At 45.4% G+C, this 18403-nt stretch overlaps 1 protein-coding gene across 1 annotated transcript; it reads right to left on the bottom strand.

Moving 5' to 3' along the window:
• Positions 1–241: 241 nt before the first annotated feature.
• Trim27 (tripartite motif containing 27) lies at positions 242–16980 on the bottom strand. Its single transcript, XM_038334073.2, has 8 exons — positions 16128–16980; positions 14952–15047; positions 12913–13143; positions 9762–9784; positions 7574–7689; positions 7422–7454; positions 6180–6206; positions 242–1083 (listed from the first exon to the last, which is right to left on the bottom strand). Exons 1-8 carry the CDS (start codon positions 16545–16547, stop codon positions 488–490), a joined length of 1542 nt encoding a protein of 513 aa, XP_038190001.1. The 5' UTR covers positions 16548–16980; the 3' UTR covers positions 242–487.
• Between the last annotated feature and the right edge of the window lie 1423 nt (positions 16981–18403).

Below are 18403 nucleotides of genomic sequence, written 5' to 3'. Positions count from 1 at the left end.
AAACAAGGCCAGGACTACCACAGCATTTTCACAAGCCTAGTAACAATTTCTCTCAGCTTCTCTGCTGCTGTGATAGACGCTGACCAAAAGCACCTCGGGGAGAAACGGGTTTATTTGGCTTACACTTCTACAACACAGTTCATCACTGAGAAAAGCCAGGACAGGAACCTTGCAAGCGGTTCTCTAAATCCTATCCATAGTCTTCATCTATTTCAGTCATGTGTAAAAACCAACAAAAGTGTAAAACACAGGAGGAGGAATCTGGATTTTATTTCTGGGAAATAGCAATACTTCTCATTACATCTCACAACCTGCAAGGGAAGGGAAAGTGTAGTAGAGACCATGAACATATGGTCTCTTTCTGTAAGGGCATGGGAAATGGTTAAGGACACCCGGCTTTGATGGACAGGAACTGCCAGGTCGACAAGATCCTGTGTGCCTGGGGTAGGACCACAGCCAACAGCACTTGTGGTCTCAGTTCACCTCCTCAAGGGGAGGTCTCCATGGAATGACCGTGATTCCCCACATGACCAGAAAACCCATCGATCCCACTCATAGGGCAGATGATCAAAGGAGCTGCGCTCTTCCCTCCCGAGTAACTGAGGCTGAAGTAGGGCCGGACTGGCCCACAGAAGGTAGCATGAGAGAAAGTAAAGGTATGACATCTCTCTGTCACATTGTAGAAGGAGACCTCACCAGCATCATAGTCCAAGAAAATCCCTACCCGCTGAAGAGGGGTCCGAAGGGGGAGGGCAGTCATCGGGGAGGTAAGAGCCCAGTATTCTTTCCCATACCACAATGACACTGCCCAGAATCCATTCTGGGGCGCTGAGGTCACCCCACCTTTTCTGCACACCGAGTCTTCACAGACACCTATGGTCCACTTGGCTTTATCTCCCACCTCTACCTCCCAGTAATGTCTCCCAGCGATGAAACATGGAGAGCCCAGGACACAGGGAAACAGATTGAACCGCTCAGGGTTGTCTGGTAGGTCCTGCTGGAGGTAACTGTACCGCACTTGACGAAGATTATCAGAAAGGATCAGGCTGGGGTAGGCTGTGTCTGGGTCCAGGGTCACATCCACTGTAGAAAGAAAGAGGGGTGGTCAGCTGAAGGTCAGAAGAGCCCACTCGAGCCCACCTGCATTTTGCCTACTTCCCTGGAACACAGCAGAGATGCCCACTAGAGGTTGTACTCATTTTATGATCAAACACATTGTAAACTGCGTATTTCAAAAATTACTGTTGGACCCAGGCATGGTGGCACACTAAGGAGACAGAGGCAGGAGTATCTTCACGAGTTTCAGACCAGTCTAGGTCACATAGCCATTGCTATACAGCAAGACCTGGCACCAAAACCTAAAAATTTATCATTACATTAGCTAATTACCTCTCTGTGGCTAACAATGAAACTAATACAATTTTCCACTCTTCTCTCATGTCTAAGGCTCAGTCCCCACTGACTGTATATGAGACTTCTGTACATATGTCTAAGTACTGAACTTGAAAATTCTGGCATCAATAGAAGTGACAGGAAATATACATAGTCACATTAGAATAGATAGAGGCTCCTGGTCACAAAAAGTTGCTAGATTTTTTTTAAAAATTTATTTATTATATACACAGCATTGTGCCTACATGTATGTCCACACAACAGAAGACAGCACCAGATCTCATCAAAGATGGTTGTAAGCCACCATGTGGTTTCTGGGAATTGAACTCAGGACCTCTGAAAGAGTTGCCAGTGAGTGTTTTTAACCTGAGTAATGTCTCTAGCACCAGGAGTTGCTATTTTAATTAATTTACTGAAAAACATACAATGTTTACAGACATTTTGAAGTTCAGAATTTTCATTAAAGAACTGAGAATCTGCCCAACTTGCCATCTTTCAAACCATTCTTTCATTTCTGAGATTCTGTCTTGCATATCTACTCGCTATTCATGTTTCCCCTTCCCCCTTTTGAGACAATCTATGTAGATCAGATACCTTAGCTTCAAACAATGTGGCAAAACATGGTCTTAAGATCCTGATCCCCCTGCTTCAGCTCCCCAACTGCTGGAGTTACAAGCATACACACTATCATATCTGGTCTCTGCATAGAATTTTTTTTTTTTTAGGACACGATCTCTCTACATAGAACTGGCTTCCCTGGAACTCACTCTGTAAACCAGACCGGCCTTGAACTCAGTGCTGATTAAAGGTATGCACCACCTCACCTGGCTGCCTGGTTTGTCTTAAACTGATTACTCCATTACTCAACTTTTAATTTAACATTGTGGATAATTCATGTCACCCCTGGGTAGATGGATATGAGGTATTTAAGAAAGCAGACTGAGCTCAGTAGTAGAGTGTTTGCCTAGCAAGCACAAGGCCCTGGGTTCAGTCTTCAGCTTGGGGTGGGGGGAGGACGACAGACTGAACAAGCCATATCTAGTCAGTAAGCAGCTTTCCTTCATGGCCTCTACAACAATGTCTGCCCTGACTGTCCTCAGTGATGGACAAAAGTGTAAAAGAAATGAACCCTTTCTTCTGCAAGTTATTTATGGTTGTGGTTGTTTCATCCCAACAACAGAAACCTTAACAAAGACAGAATTAGTAACAGAAGCAGGACATTGGTATACAGTCTGACCATGTGTTTTTGGAGGACTGTGACTGCATTTGAACTTTAGGCTGGAAAAGCCTTTGGGTATTCACAGCTCAGTAGGCTCTTCTGTTTGCGCTTGGAAAGGAAGAGTGTTCAGAGAAATGCAAATGATGGAGGCCTGGCTTGTGAAGCTGCCGGAAGAAGCAAAGACTCTACTGTGGTCTCTGTGTGGTATTTTTGTGTTAAGAATGAGTGATGTAGCCGGGCGGTGGTGGCGCACGCCTTTAATCCCAGCACTCGGGAGGCAGAGGCAGGCGAATCTCTGTGAGTTCGAGACCAGCCTGGTCTACAAGAGCTAGTTCCAGGACAGGCTCCAAAGCCACAGAGAAACCCTGTCTCGAAAAAACAAAAAAAAAAAACAACAACAAAAAAAAAAAACACACAAAAAAAAAAAAGAATGAGTGATGTCTGGTCAGCTGGAGCTGAAGAAACACCTATGATTAACCAGAATCCAGTACTAATGGAATAAAACCTTTACTTTGCCAGGACAGTTATCTCCTTTCTCCATACCTATTCAGTATAGTACTTGATGTCTTAGCTAGAGGACTAGAACAACAGAAGGAGATCAAGGGGATACAAATAGAAAAGGAAGAATTCATCATATTCTTATTTGAAGAAGACATAATGTTTTAAGCATAAAAGACCCTGAAGAGTATATCAGGAAACTTCTACAGCTCATAAACACTTCAGCAATGTAGCACGATATAAAATTAACACAAAAATAAGTAGTCTTTCTATATACAAATGACAAACATACTTAGAAAGAAATCAAGGAAATAATCCCATTATTATAGCATCAATAGATTTTTTTTTAGCTGGGTGGTGGTAGTGCAAGCCTTTAATCCCAACACTTGGGAGGTAGAGAGTGGTGGGTCTCTGAGTTTAAGGCCAGCTAGGTCTACAGAGTGAGTGAGTTACAGGACAGTAAAGACTACACACAGAAAGAAACCCTGCCCCCCCCCCAAAAAAACAATGAAAACAAAACAAAAAGATAAGGGGGAGTTTAGGAGGATTAAATGGCAATGGGAGGGAAGGGTACAAAGGGTTATATGGGGAAAAGACAGCACTAAAGTCGTTAGGAAAAAGTCACATGGAAACATAATACTCTAGAAGCTTCCTAAGATACACACACACACACACACACACACACACACACACACACACATAAAATTAATTTAAAAGAAGTTACCATATAATGGGATTCTGGGGACAATATCCCAACTAAACAAGAGAAACTACCAAATAACCTTCTCCTAGGACCATGAATGAGGTACATAATTTTTTGAGTTGTTGCTCAATGGTGTCACATTACAGGCCATTGCCAACACTATTGGCTATGCTCAACAATCTGATGTAAGTCCCTGTTGCTGAAGATACCACAGTTATATCACAGAACAGGAAGAAACTGAGTTGGCACTCAACGTGGAAGCTTCACCCAACCTGCTAGTTTAAAGGCGCTATAACTGCTACTGGAGGAGAAAAGTCATCATCAATCAATCTCACTCAACTCAGAGTCCTATGATGCAATAATGACCTGCCTGTAAGACACGCCCACTAGTACAACAGTAGCACAAATGTTATGAGAGTAACCAACCACTTTATAACTGAATTTTTGGCCTGCTACACAAGATGGAACCCATACTTGACAATGTCAGTAAGATTAAGAATCTGAGGCTACATAGGTCAGAGGTCCTAGGGAACAGTTATTCTGCTAAATAAACAGTCCAATAGAATGACTACTAATGACACATGCTATAAGCATAGATAACTACATTGTTTAACCCTCATCGAGAAGTTTCTTTTTGCATTAGAACTGTAACTAACACAGAGAGCCACAACTGGTCAGTGTAGACTTTGGAATGCTCAGTCTTAAATGGGATGTCTGTATAACACTCCTCCTCTCAAGGCTCAGGAGTCTACTATGCAGAAGAGGGGGCAGAAAGATTTTATGAGCTGGAAGTGGTAGATGACTTCAACAGGGCAGATGCACGTGTGAACACACATACAATGTGACAGCATGTACAAAGTCCTGCACAAGCTCAAACCAGACAAAATCCTAGCGTGGAAGAGAGAAAGTGGGCCCAAAGTGTCACCCCTAGAAGAGAAGCTATTCACAAAAGATAGCTGCTTGGAAAGGGAAAATCAGTTTTCTTCAACAGAGTGATACTGGGTATATCAACTACATTCCAGGGTGGCTCCATGCTCAGTTATCAGCCAACACAAATTGGATCCCATGGTTTTTGCTGCTGTTGATTTTTCTTTGTTGTTGTTGGTTTGTTAGTTTTAAGAGAAAGAACATGTAGTAGGATGGTTAGGGATGTAAAAGAGTATGTGGGAGGAGATGGAGCAGAGGAAAGACAATATCAAAATATTGAAGAAAATTCTCAAAGAATGAGTAAACATTAAAAAAATTCATGATAGGTAACAGGTGAGGTGACCCTTGTTTTCAACAATCTGTCCACAAAAGTCACCTACCTACCCTCACCCACTTTCTTTTAGTGCTATGGATTTAACAAAGGCCCTTACCCATACACAAAGTCTACTCACCCTGCGGATGAGCTACATATCCAGCCCCAACTTGTCTTTCTTGTGCCTTGGGCATACCTCTTATCTCCAGTCAGACTGTAAATTCCAAGGGCAGAGTACTGCTTTTTAAAGCATCTTATGTGTGACATACTCAGCCAATATTAAAAGAACCAAATATCAAAGGCAAGAGATGGCTCAGCAGTTGAGAGCCACTGCTGCCTTTGCTTAAGACCTGGGTTTTGTTCCCAGCACCTACATGGTGGCTCACAACCACCTGTGACTGTAGATTAGGGGAATCTAACCCCATTTTTTGGCCTTTGTGAGCAGCAGACAGGCATGTGGTACACATATATACTTATATTCCAAATACTTAAAATGTTTAAATAAATAAACATTGATAACAGCCTTTGTCCCAATTAAAGAAGACCTAATAACTAAAGGCTGGAAGTAAACATACCTCAGATTTGGGTTTCCTGGAACCAGACTGACGCAGTCTCTGAATCATAACTTAAAGATGGATGTCTAGGATTTGTCAAATTTTTGCCCAGAGCATACCACTGAAAAGCTAAGAACCCCAGACTCAACAGCACAGAAGAAAGAAAGAAAGAAAGAAAGAAAGAAAGAAAGAGAGAGAGAGGAAAGAAAGAAAGAAAGAAAGAAAGAAAGAAAGAAAGAAAGAAAGAAAGAGAATAAGAAAAGAGCTGATTAAATCATTTCTGCTGGGGCAAACAAACAGTACACTGCCCCAGACACTGGGTGGGAAGGTACACTAGAGTGGGATTTTCTGCTTCTGGGGACCCATGTGTCTAGTATTCTACAATTCTTTAAAGTGACAAAGATATCACTTTAGAAAGCACATAGAAACAACCAGAGACTTCTGGCTGCATGCTATTTTGCATATATGCAACCAAAGGATCCAAACTCAGGCAGCCCTGAACCACTTCTCATAGTGGTTAGATTTATGGGCTTTTACCCCTTTCTCCAACATTGTTCGTCCTCTAGCACGTACCTGAGTATAACTGAGCCTCCCTCAATTCTGAAAGAACAAGAAAGAAAAGTTACTGAACCTCTGTGTCTTTCTAGGAAGCACGTTAAGTGAATTTAATTTGGTTAAAAATCATAAAGCAGTGGAATCTATTGGCATTCCAGAACCCTTATGTCAACGGGGCACTGATTTCTAAGTTCACTGTTATAACGCCATATCTGCTTATTTACCCAGAAATTTTTTTTTTCTCTTTCATTTTCATTTTTTTAAGACAGGGTTTCTCTGTGTAACAGCTCTGGCTGTCCTAGAACTTGCTTTGTACACCAGGCTGGCATAAAATTCAGAGATCCACCTGCCTCTGCCTCCCAGGTGCAGGGATTAAAGACATGCTCGGCTCTTCTGTTTTTTATTTTATTTTTTTTAAAAGACAGTCTTACTATGTAACCCAGGCTGACCTGAAACTCACTATTTGGTCAAGGACGGTTTCAAATTCATGACAGTTGCCCTGACCAGCTGCCGAGTGTCAGGCTCATGAGCACGGCTGTCATACTCTGCCCACAGAAGGGTTTTCAGGGCTTGAGAGCCCTGGCTATACAGATAACACATGTGGACTTGGCAGAACCAAGTATCAGACTGAGTCACAATCAAGAATTCCACCTTCCATAGCACGACCTGACTCTGCAAAGGCTAAGAGTTCAAATGCATGACATACATATTTACAACTCTTAGTTTGTACAACCCGTCTGCCGTAGAGGCCGAGTGGCTCAAATGACAACCACTGCCATCATGAATTTATGTGGATTTCACACAAGAGTCTTTGAAGTGGCAAAGGAAGAGGAAGAGAAATAAACAAGAATCAGACTGAGGAAAGCCACTTCTGAACTATCCACTGAACTAAATGTCATTGCGGAGGGCAGCTATGGTACATTTTTAATCTCAGAATTGAAGCTCTGAGGCAGCAGGCTGGTGAGTTAAGGCTAGACCGGGTTATATATTAAGACTGTCTCAACAAAACCCAAGTTAAAACAACAATAATAATGTAAACAGGGAAGTCTGTGCATGATGTATGTGTGCGTGTGAGGGGTCACATATCACACTGCACATGGAGTTGGTTCTCCCCTTATACCACGTCTCAAACTCAGGTCAGCAGGTCTGCACAAAAAGGCACTGCACTTACATTCTGCTGACCCTCCTGAGCTCTCAATACACTCAGCTGCTCCCCAAGAAACTTAGAACATCAAGAGTCCAGAAAATAGGCAAATTTACCTTGGATTTTCTCCATATCTGACTGCATTTTTTCTAAAGATAAAAGAGAAGAGATTCAGTTTATATTACTCTGACTGGAAAATGCACCCGCAGATAGATGATCACAACATACAGACATCAGAATACTAACCCACTTCCTCTCCTCATATTACCTGTGAACTGCTTCAGACTTTCTGTCAAGAACAGACATTTTTGGGCGAAAATATGAATTTTCTCTTGTAGATCTGGAGGTGTGATCCAGGGCTCAGGGATCCTGATTCTTTCAGCCCTAAAATAAAACAACAAACCACATGTGATTACCTTCTCCAACCTTCTGAGGCCCAGGCTAGGGCTTTACTAACCTGTCTAACACTAGTGGGCAGGTAGTCTTTAAAACTGGCTACGACAAGTTCCCACAACTTCCTTCTAAATCACCTTTAGAGGTGAAAGTGAGAGATAACCTTGCTCATTTTCATCTCTCCCAAAGCACCAGCTCATGGTTTTGTGAACAGTAAGTCCTCAGTGGGGCACTGCTCCTCCCTGCAATTCCAGTCCTCGGGAGGCAGGAACATGAGGATCACTCCTTGCTTCAGGGCTACAAAGTGAGATCTTGTCTTAAAACTTCTAACACTTTTATCCCCAGCACTGGGGAGGCAGAGGAAGGTGGATCTAAGTTCAAGGCCAGCCTGGTCAAATGAGTGAGTTACAGAACAGCCAGGGCTACAGAGAAACCCTGCTTCGAAAAACCAAATTGAAAAAAAAAGTTATTTTATTTATGTGTATGTGTGTCTGTGTGATGTCACATAGTCGAATGCCTGTGGATGCTAGAAAAGGTATCCCTTGGATCTGGAGTAACAGACAACTTATGCTGAAAGGCAAACTTCAGTCTCTGGGAGAGTCAGCAAGAGCTCTCAATTGCTAAACTATATTTCTGTGGTCCCAAAACTAATCTTTACAGATTTCTAGGCTCTGAGATAGTGACTCTCATGCAAGGTTGATGTCTTGCCATCCCAGCCCTGCATCAAAAACCAGAAAATAGAGTAGGGCATATGGAGTGCCGAAGGCCGGGGTTCAATATCTGGTACTGCAGAACAGGGAAAAACCAAACCAAACCCCACACAAACTCCATACAAAGAAAACACAAAATTGGCATTGCAGCTCAATTACTGCCTATAATTTCAGTGTAAGAAACTGAAGCAGGAGGATCAGAGTTCACGACCAGCTCATTATAGAAGAACTTATCTCAAAACCAAACCAAACCAAACCCAAATCTGGGAGACATAGCTTTACTTAACTGACCACCCAACTGTGAATGTTACAACTTCCAATTCCTCTCCATCTCAGCAGCTGTGAGGACCAGTCATCTATACACATCTCCTAGCCAGCCCATCAAACTGTATTTTCCTTTGAAGGATTTTTAATCACAATTCAGCTTTGCCAAAGTCAAAGTCAGTCTCATCCTGTAGGTTCTCTCATAGTAAACGTCATCCTTCCAAAGCCTAAACACCCGACCTGCAGTTATAACTGTCTTGTCTTCCTATTTTTTTGAGACAGGGTTTCTTTGTGTAGCTCTGGAGCTCGTCCCAGAACTAGATCTGTAGATCAGGCTGGCCTCGAACTCACAAGGGCTGGGATTAAAGGCATGTGCCACCACCATCTGGTCCTGTCTTGATTTCTTGCCTGCTCCAAATTCTCCCCTTCTGGTCTGGTCTTTCCCTCCTCTCTTCCCTCCCTTTCTAGTGCTAGCAATCAAACCATAGGCTTGTTTATGGCAAACACACATCACACCACTGAGCTACACTCGCTTTTCACTTGACAGCACAGGAGACAAACGACCAGAGCCAGAATCCATGTGACCGCTCAGTAATTAAATAACTCCAAGCCAGTCACATCTTCCTTAAGGCCTTATTTCCCTTTATAAAGAATGAGATAAGGAAATGGAAAAAACTCTGAAATTTGCAGAGCCAAGTCATTAATGTGCTCTTTTCAATCACAATATCCCTTAAGTGAACTCTCTCACTTCAACATCAATTTGTCAAAAGTTCCAAAGTGGTTTTTTTTTTTTTTTTTTTTAAGACAGGGTCTCACTATGTAGCTGTGGTTGTCCTGGAACTCCTGGAACTCACTATGTTGACCATGCTGGCCTTGAACTTACAAAGATCTGTCTGCCTCTGCTTAGAAAGTGTTGTGATTAGAGGTGTGAGCCATCAGACTCAGCCAAGTTCTAAAGTTCTCTGGGCAATAAGACTCTTCAGTGAGAGACAGCAATTCAATAAGGTTCTTCTAAGGCACTAGTCTCCAATTCAGATTTATAGATGTGAGCCCAGTCTTGATTTACAACACAAGGACAGAAAAGTGTACCTGCTCAGTGTGTCTCCAATGTCCTGCAAGAGAAAAGAAAAGGAAACTCATGAGACACTGCACTCCTTGAGTTTTCTTCCAGATGCTCACTGCAAACCAGAGCTACATAGTGAGACCCTGTCTAAAACAAAAACAAAAACAAAAAAACACTAAAACAAAAGGCCATTATGATTCCCCAAAACATGCTGGATGTGGGTGCGCACGTATAATTCCATATCTCTGTAAATTCGAGGTCGGTCAGTGATACACTGTGAAACCTTGTCTAAAAAAAGAATAGGATAAGGGGCCAGAGAGATGGCTCAATGGTTAAGAGCACTGGCTATTCTTTCAGAGCACCCAGGTTCAACTCCCAGCACACATCTGTCTGTACCTCCAGTTCCAGGAGATCTGGCACGCTCAAACAGACATACAAGTAGGCAAAACACTAATGAACATAATATATATATATGTGTGTGTGTGTGTGTGTGTGTGTGTGTGTGTGTGTGTATGTATGTATGTCAGGCACACATATCTTTAATACCAGCACTTGGGAAGCAGAGGTAGGTGAATCTCTGAAGAGTAGATTATACTCATAATGGAATATCATTAAGCTATAAAAAATAAAATATTAATCCATTCCACAATGAGGATGAATATTGAAAAAATTATGCTAAGTAAAAGAAGCTAGAATTAAAAAGTCTACATACTGTATGGCTTTACTGAACACCCAGAATGTAAAAGCTCAGATACAGGGACTAGAAGTAGAAAGGAATGAAAGGGACTGCTTAATGGAATGGGGTTTCTTTTGGGAGGTAATAAAAGTGCTCTGATCTAAACAGTAAGCTGAAAATTGAATTCACTATTTTAAAATGCAATATTTGTGCTACAGAAATGACATTTTGAAATGGTGAGATTTATGTTTTCCATGCAAAAAAAAAAAAAAAAAAAAAAATAACCTGTCCAAACAGGCCCAACTGTTTCTCAGTGCTTACATGAGAGCAGTGAAGACCCAAGAAAGCAAGGCAGCCAACATCACCCACAAAGAGCAGAATAGTCCAATAAATAAATTGTCACTGGGGGCCAGTGGGTAAGAGCACCTACCTTGCAAGCCTGATGACCTGAGTTCGATCTCTAGAACCCACATAAAGGTGGAAGGAGAGGACGGAACCCACGTACTTGTCCTCTGACTGTCACATGGGTGTCATGGCACATACATGCCCCCACCGTCACATGTTCATATCTACCTATCATCAGTCATCATCAATCGGTCACTAAGCTAACAATCCTACCGTGCCTCAGAGCGCAGAGGCTTGCCTAGACATTGCAATGGCTTCTTCCCAAACCACCGAGGACCTTCTGTGAGCTAATGTGCTACTCTACCCCCCAACCCTTTAGTAGCATAGACTTCTGATGTCCCATCAGTTTGTACTGATCTACCTGATCTTTACCGTAGACACCCTCCCCCCACTTTTAAAATGTTTAGTTTCTCCAAGTAGTCCCTCCAGATAAAGGCACATTAGTCTTGTCTCTAGGAATCTTCTCCATCATCATCCTTCCAACAGTCTCTACTGACAGTTTCTATTCACCCAACCTGGTCACTTTTCAACACTGACATGGTTCCTGTTCAAAATTATTCCTGTGACAATTCTACGTGACGCCATCAGTCATTTTGAGAGCTCTGCTATTGCTGGGCATCAACTACATCAAGACTGTCATCTACTCCACCATCCTGGTCATTCTGCCTCACAGGTCAATAGCCCCCTTTTCAAACTCTCCCTTCTCTCTCTAGCAATAAAACAGTGACCTTCATCAAGGCTTAAGCTGTCTGCCCTTCTTGTGCCTGAAGAGTTAGATGGTAAACAGTTTATGTTTCAGTATGTACATAAATACTCAGTCCTACTGATGTACTGGAAAGCAGGGATGAATTTTGTGTGTATGAGCGAGCATGGCTATGGAAACTAACAGACACTTAACCTCAATTTCATACAGTTTCACCTACGATGAAAAACATTCTCACCTTTCCCAAACATCTTAAAATATAAAAACCTACTTAGTTCCAAGCACCAACAGAAACAAAAGGCAGGTCATAATTTGCTCACTATTGTACTATTCTATGACCTGTTTTAAAAGGCATTTGCTGTAGGAAGTCTTACAGCCAGTGGTTACCAGCCCACTGGGACGTGGCCTCTTATATACTATATATGCTGATGTAGAGCTGTGGGATTTGGTTTCTGATCTCCGTTTCAGCAGAGGATTTTGATTTGTGAGTCTACCCCTAAATAAATGTCTATTTCTCAATTCTGAGCTAGTGTGGGATTTCTTTTAAGCATTCTTCTTCAGGCACTTATTAACATATGTGATAACCATTTACACTTAACAAGTTACTGTCTGAACTTCAAACTAAAACATAATTAAGGAAGTTTATTTACCTGCCACTTAATTCCAGTGCTCACCATAGCGCCTGTATCAATGGAAGACAGGACAGGAAGGCAGGCAGTACATCGTCTACTGTGGTCTTGCCCTGGGAGTACACTGGCTCTTCTCAGCTACACTAGCACAGGCAACTACAGCAATGCTCAGGCAAACTGCACCTGTTTTCTACCCCATGTCCTCTGGCTGTGGTAATATACACATATATTTTAAAATTTCAGGATAATGAGAGGGCCTTGAAAGAGATGTGGTTCAAATTCTTTATTATATCGATCCTGAGCAAATGAGATCCATCAATGAAGCCCTAACAGCGCCAAGGGATGGGCCCACAATCAGGTAGTGCAGGAGGGGCCCAATGATTAGGGTTTTCTTTTGCCCTTTCCATGATACACAGCAGCTGGAGAACTGACTGAATCGTGTCAGTCACAACTTCTGTGGTGGCGCACGCCTTTAATCCCAGCACTCGGGAGGCTGAGGCAGGCGGATCTCTGTGAGTTCGAGGCCAGCCTGGTCTACAAGAGCTAGTTCCAGGACAGGCTCCAAAGCTACAGTGAAACCCTGTCTCAAAACACACACACACACAACTCTAAAACCAAACAAACCAAAAAACAACTTCAACAACTTCTAGTATACAGTTTTCCTTAAGTGCCCAACACTTAAGCAGTTACAAAGGACAAAGGGCATCATGAACACTGCCTGGCAATGGTAAAGCTGCCCTGTCCTGCAGGGCTTTCCTGCTTACCTGTAAGAGTTCCCTGGTGGGCTGCTGCTGCTTCTCTTCCAGTTGGGCAATCAGGCCACTGAGGTGAGAGATGTTGCAAGAGAACTGAGCAATGGCACCACTGATGCTGTTGTAGATGGCTAAGTCGAGCTCCTCGAGGCGAGCTAACAGGCGATACTCGTGCTCCTTCAAGGAGTGATACAGCTGCTCAAACTCCCAAACGATTTTTTCCCTCTCCATCTGGGTCAGGCTCTGTACATGACATGCAAAGGTAGCGAATAGGAAAGGCTCACTTCTAGAACTCTTGTTAAGTCTTCCCAATGACTTAATCCCAAGACCTCATTTCAAACTATAACAGCTTCTCTCTCTCTAGTCTTTATACACCAGACACACAATGACCATGAACTGAATTACTCCAATGGTAATTAAGAAATAATCCCTGACTGTAAGGGACTCTGTCAAAAGTGATAGGTTCACGAGACACCGTCATGATGGGTAAAGACAATGGGTGAAGCTCAATAGTCTCCACAAAATCCATGTTCACACAGGATCTTGTAGAATACCATGTAAGCATGAGTTAGATAGGCTTTTTAGGCTGAGCCAATGGCACAGGCATTTAAAGAGGGGAGAGAAGACATGGTTGGTTCTATATGCCTGGAGCCCATAAGCACCTAAGGACAAGATCAGATCATACCCTGCCTGGTAGAGTCGCGAAACACAGCTATACAGAAGTGGCAGGGTTAGGTGTGTACCCCGTGGAGATGATCCGGAATGATCACGCACACTTTCCTAGACTCGCTTACTTGGTCCCTTTATGTGATCCTTTATGATTTTTGGGGAGTGCTTATGGGTTTGGCATTGAAGCTGTCCTACACAATGTGTCTATTACAGTTTGTCTATTTTTTCTTCTTCACCACATTCCTCCACTGCCAAGAAGCTGTAGAGGCAGGTGTGCCAGTGCATTCCTGGTTTCCTAGCACTTGGAAGACAGGGATGGAAAGATTGGGGCTTTAACTAATGAATTGGGCTATGGAAGACCTCATCTCAAGAAACCAAGAGTTCTACCTAAGGGATTACAAGTATGGCAGGGCATACCTGTAATCCCAGCGCCTGGGGAAACCAAGCAAAGAATATTCAAAGTTTAATATATTCTTGGACTACACAGTTAAATTATTTCTAAATAAATAACAAATGGTCAACAAATGACTCTAGAACACTCAAGAAACATTTTCCTTAAATCCAGCCACACCCACTCATTTATATATTAGACATGGCTGATTTTGAGATAAAATAACTGAGCTGTTTAGTTGTGATTTGGCTTGTATAAACCCACAAAGCTAAAAATACTACTGGCCCTTTTCTGACCTGAACTCAGCTGTCCCAAGAACCCCCACCCCCACCCCATCACACCTCTAACCAAACCAACTTTCTTAGCACTTACTAGGCATCTTTGTAGCACACTTGTGTGCGCATGCACATCCACACCTTGGCTTATCAACACTTTTCCTAAGCTCATACCTCTTATCAGCTGGGTAAGTCTTTCAAAGGCATAAAGCATACAATACAGTCTTAGATGTACAAAATTAAAGCTAAAAGAAACCTTAAAGATCAATGTTTCCAAAAGGGGTGTGACTCACACCCTGGCAGGAACAATTTGCCTGGCACAGGTCTGTTTCTTGCTGTAAAACACTTACCAACCTTGTCCCATCTTCCCACTTGGTCTTTGACTGGGCCCCAAACAAACCATTTACCATTTTGGCGTGCTGGACAACCATAGCTTTCACCCAACATCTCTATTTCACAGACAAGAAATTAAGGCCCAGAGAGGCTGCACCACCTCTCCACCTAAACCAGCAAGTGCCAGAGCCAAGAGGCAAACCCAAGATTCTGGGTTCCTAAAGGCTGTCTCTCTCTGGACAAACCTCCCAGAGCTGACACCTCTGAAGTTTTTCACTGCACCCTGACCAACACTAAGTTTTCCCAAGGACTATCAGAGACAGTAGTTCACAAGTTTGCCATCCAGATACAATGCTCTGCAGGCTGGAGAACGGGACCCTTACCAAGAGCTCAGCTCTCGCCTGCTCCCCCTGCGCCCGCCGTCTCTTCTTCAAATCCTTCACTCTTCTTAGATGGTCCAGCCGATTCTGGATTTGTTCCTTAAGAAAGCAAACAGTTGGTCAGTTCAAGACGTTACTCTGCTTATCACACAGGAACCCAACTACAGATGCCAAGGCCCAGATGAGCTGTCAGACCACAATGCCACTCCTGGGAAGAGCCCAAAGTGCAGGGGTCGGCACAGCTCTGCTGGAGCGGCTTGCTATTTGAACTCTGAGCCACCTACCAGTTCTGCCTAAGTTATGAGGCATCTGGGTAAGGAGGCTCAAAAGCTAAGGAACACAAAGTTCCTTGGAGGAAGACAGAGACAATGACTTATTTTCCTCGGGCACAGAAATCTTTAAACATCACTTTCCCATGTTACAACCGCTCACGGTGAGTGAACGGGTACAGGTGTCAGCTATGTAAACAGAACTGACATTTGGATAAGCTCACATTTAAACAAATATAATTCAGGGTGTCTGTGTCCCTGCAGTCCTCAAAATAGACTCCTTGCCACTTTAGAACTCCTTTATAAGCAACGTTTTTGCATTATTGTGTAGCCACTCCAGTGTTTATTCAACAGTCCACAAAGGCCTCTTCAGGGCTTGCGAGTTCACTTACTCTTCGTAATAACTGTTCTCTCCCGTGTCTCAGAGTGGCTAAATGATTTACTCAAGCAGGAAAGAGCTGTTTATTTCCATTAGCGTCTAAAACAGGTTACAGGGAAGAGCTGGGGACATAGATTAAGTGATAGGCATTGCTTGACGTGAATTCGCCGCCCAGCAGCGACTGTCTGGTTTGCTATCCCGGGCCGGGTGGAGTTCGAGGTCTCCAAAGCCTATCGAAGTGGACGTGGCTTGATGAGCAACTCCTTTGTCAAAAGGGAGGGTCTCCTCGCGCCGTCCCTGCCCCGCACGCGTTGAGGCAGTTAATAGGGGGGCGCAGGGGGGAAAGCCTGGGGGTGGGGACGCTTCTGGCCCCGCCAGCTACAGGTTCTCCTTCCGAGTCTGAGCGCGGAGGTTCCGCAGCCGACAGGGAGGAAATGACGGCGCCGGGCCCCACGTCCGGCTCGCCATTTTCTCGGAGGCAGGCCCCGGGAAGCCCCCGGCTCGCCCCTTTGTCCGCCGGCCCGGCCCTACCTTAAAGCCCTCCACCGCCTCCTCGAGCGGCAGCACGCTGTGGCCACGGTGCTCCCGCGAGCGGTCGCACACCACGCAGATGGGCATCTGGTCCTGCTCGCAGTAGAGCTTCAGCGGCTCGCGGTGCTTCTCGCACACGCCCATCTCGCCGCCGGGCCCCGACGGCCGCTCGGTGCGCAGCTGCTTCACCAGCTGGGTCACGTTGGCCAGGTGCCGGTTGGGCCGCATGTGGCGCTGCGGGAAGGTCTCCCGGCACTGCGGGCAAGACACGTTCGTCTCCGCCGCACCCCAGCAGCGGGCCAGGCAGGCGCAACAGATGTTGTGGCCACAGTCGAGCATCATGGGCTCCGCGAAGTACTGAAGACACACGGGGCAGGTGGTCTCCTGCTGCAGGCACTCGGCCACGCTCCCGGAGGCCATGTCGCGGGCAGGCTGGGCCGCAGGGCATGAGCCCGGAGCCGAGCTCTGGCTGAGCCCGGCGCGCTCGCTCGGCTTCTCCTCTCCCGAGCGGGGCGGGGCCTCCGAGGGTATGGCGGAGGCGCACCGAGCTCTTCGGCGGCCGGACCAATCCCTGCACCGCTGCACCCCGCCGAGAGCGCGGGAAGGCCTGGACTCCCGAGCCCGGCCGGGGGCCGAGCAGAGGGGCGTCGGGGACCCGGCGCCGCCGGCTGGCTTACAGGGCAACGTGGCCGTGTCGGAACGGATCCCCCGGCCGCGCAGACTCCACGGGCCGAACGGAAGAGGTGGGCCGGGGGCGGGGCCTGGCTTCGCGCGCCGAGCTCTTTTAGGGAGCGGGCTGGTGTCCTCGGCGTTGTCCTGGAGACCCCGGAGCTGGAGCCCCCGTACCCGGCTTAGGGGTCGGTGGTGGCCGCCCAGTGCACTGTGCGCAGCGTAGCCCTGGCCGTGCGGTCCGGACACCCAGGCGTTTGTGGATCCGTAGTATTTGGTTGTGTTTCCTCTTAGTGCCTAGGCCTCGTCTCCTTTAAAAGTAAGATGGCTTTGTAGAAGTCCCGGGAAGCCGGGCGGAGACACCGCATAAGCCCCTCCCTGTGTGTGAAGCACTCTGAAACACATCCAACTGCCGGCGATTCCCACTGCCTGAAAAAGGTTGAATTATCAGCAACTTTTCTGAATGGCAGAAACGGAGAAGCCCAGGTCTACTTCCGCCCTGGAGTAAGTTGGTTTACAGATGCGAGACGCATTTTCTTCTCGTGTGAAATGGAGCTTGGTAGAGTTCAGAGCAGAGTGCCGATGGTCGGAGCCCGATACCCACTGAAGTCCTCCCCTGTCTCCCTAGCGTTAACAACTACTGGGGCGCCATCCCACTGAGCCCGCCTTTGAGTCCGACTTCTCAACAGGCTAAGTGCCCAAACTTCTCACTTCCCCAAGTGAGGCTGCCAGACCAGGCGTGTCAAAGGGCTCCCTCTCCTCCTCCGCCACCTGCTGTGGAATCAGCGGTTTCCTAGGAGACCCTCTAAGAAAGGACCAGGATTCTGTCATTTGAGCCTCGTTCTCGGACCCCCACCCCCACCCCCACCCCCACCAGAGCCTGCTCTCTACGTCGCTGGGGCCTGAAATTCTGAGTGTCCACCTTACTGTGGTCCCTCCGAGCGCGGCGTTAATAAATTGTTCTAGTAAGTTCTTATACCTAGCAACCCACTTCAGTGTCCCCCTTGAGCCTGTTTTTTTTTTTTTTTTGTCTTTTTTTTTTTTTCAGGGATATACCCCAGCAAGAAGTTAGACTTGGTTTTCTTTTTTAACTGTTTGAGCCATAAAGGGGCTTGTGGGAGTCAGCCATGATAAGCTAAATAGAAACAGACCACCCAAAGGAAGTTCTTTACTCCCAACCATTATCACCTGCCAGAGTAGGACTCAGCCATAGATAGAGGCCTGAATCTCAGTAGGTTGCTGATAAACTAAGATTACCTGAGCACCACCCAAGAACAGACCATCCAAAAGAAATGCCTTACGTTCCAACCGCTGTAGATAGGATCACCTGCTAGCACACACCAGGACACCCCCTAGACAAATGTCAGTCAATCAGGGGTCCTGAACCTCAGAAACCCCTTACCCCCACCTTTACTACTATAAAAACCCAACTCTAACTGAGCTCGGGGCTCTCCGTTTGTTCCAATACATTGGACATGCGCAGAGGCGGAGTTTGCAAACTTGCATAAAATAAAGGCTCTTTGCTTTTACATACGGGACTCAGTCTCCTTGTTGGTTTTTAGGGGACTTCGCAGATCTGGACCTAACAATGCTCACCCATCAGTTTA

This window comes from Arvicola amphibius, chromosome 6 (genome assembly GCF_903992535.2).
Source record: "Arvicola amphibius chromosome 6, mArvAmp1.2, whole genome shotgun sequence".
Classification (NCBI taxonomy): Eukaryota; Metazoa; Chordata; class Mammalia; order Rodentia; family Cricetidae; genus Arvicola; species Arvicola amphibius.
This window is presented reverse-complemented; position numbering and strand designations above follow the sequence as displayed.

Bases quoted from the DNA above. Each gene is read 5' to 3' on its own strand.
- Trim27 (XM_038334073.2), bottom strand. From the start codon at position 16,547: ATGGCCTCCGGGAGCGTGGCCGAGTGCCTGCAGCAGGAGACCACCTGC. The intron at 7,690-9,761 runs GTACACTTTTCT...GTTTTATTTTAG, and splicing joins ATTGGAGACACACTGAGCAG to GGCTGAAAGAATCAGGATCC. The intron at 6,207-7,421 runs GTAAATTTGCCT...TTGTTCTTTCAG, and splicing joins AGATATGGAGAAAATCCAAG to AATTGAGGGAGGCTCAGTTA.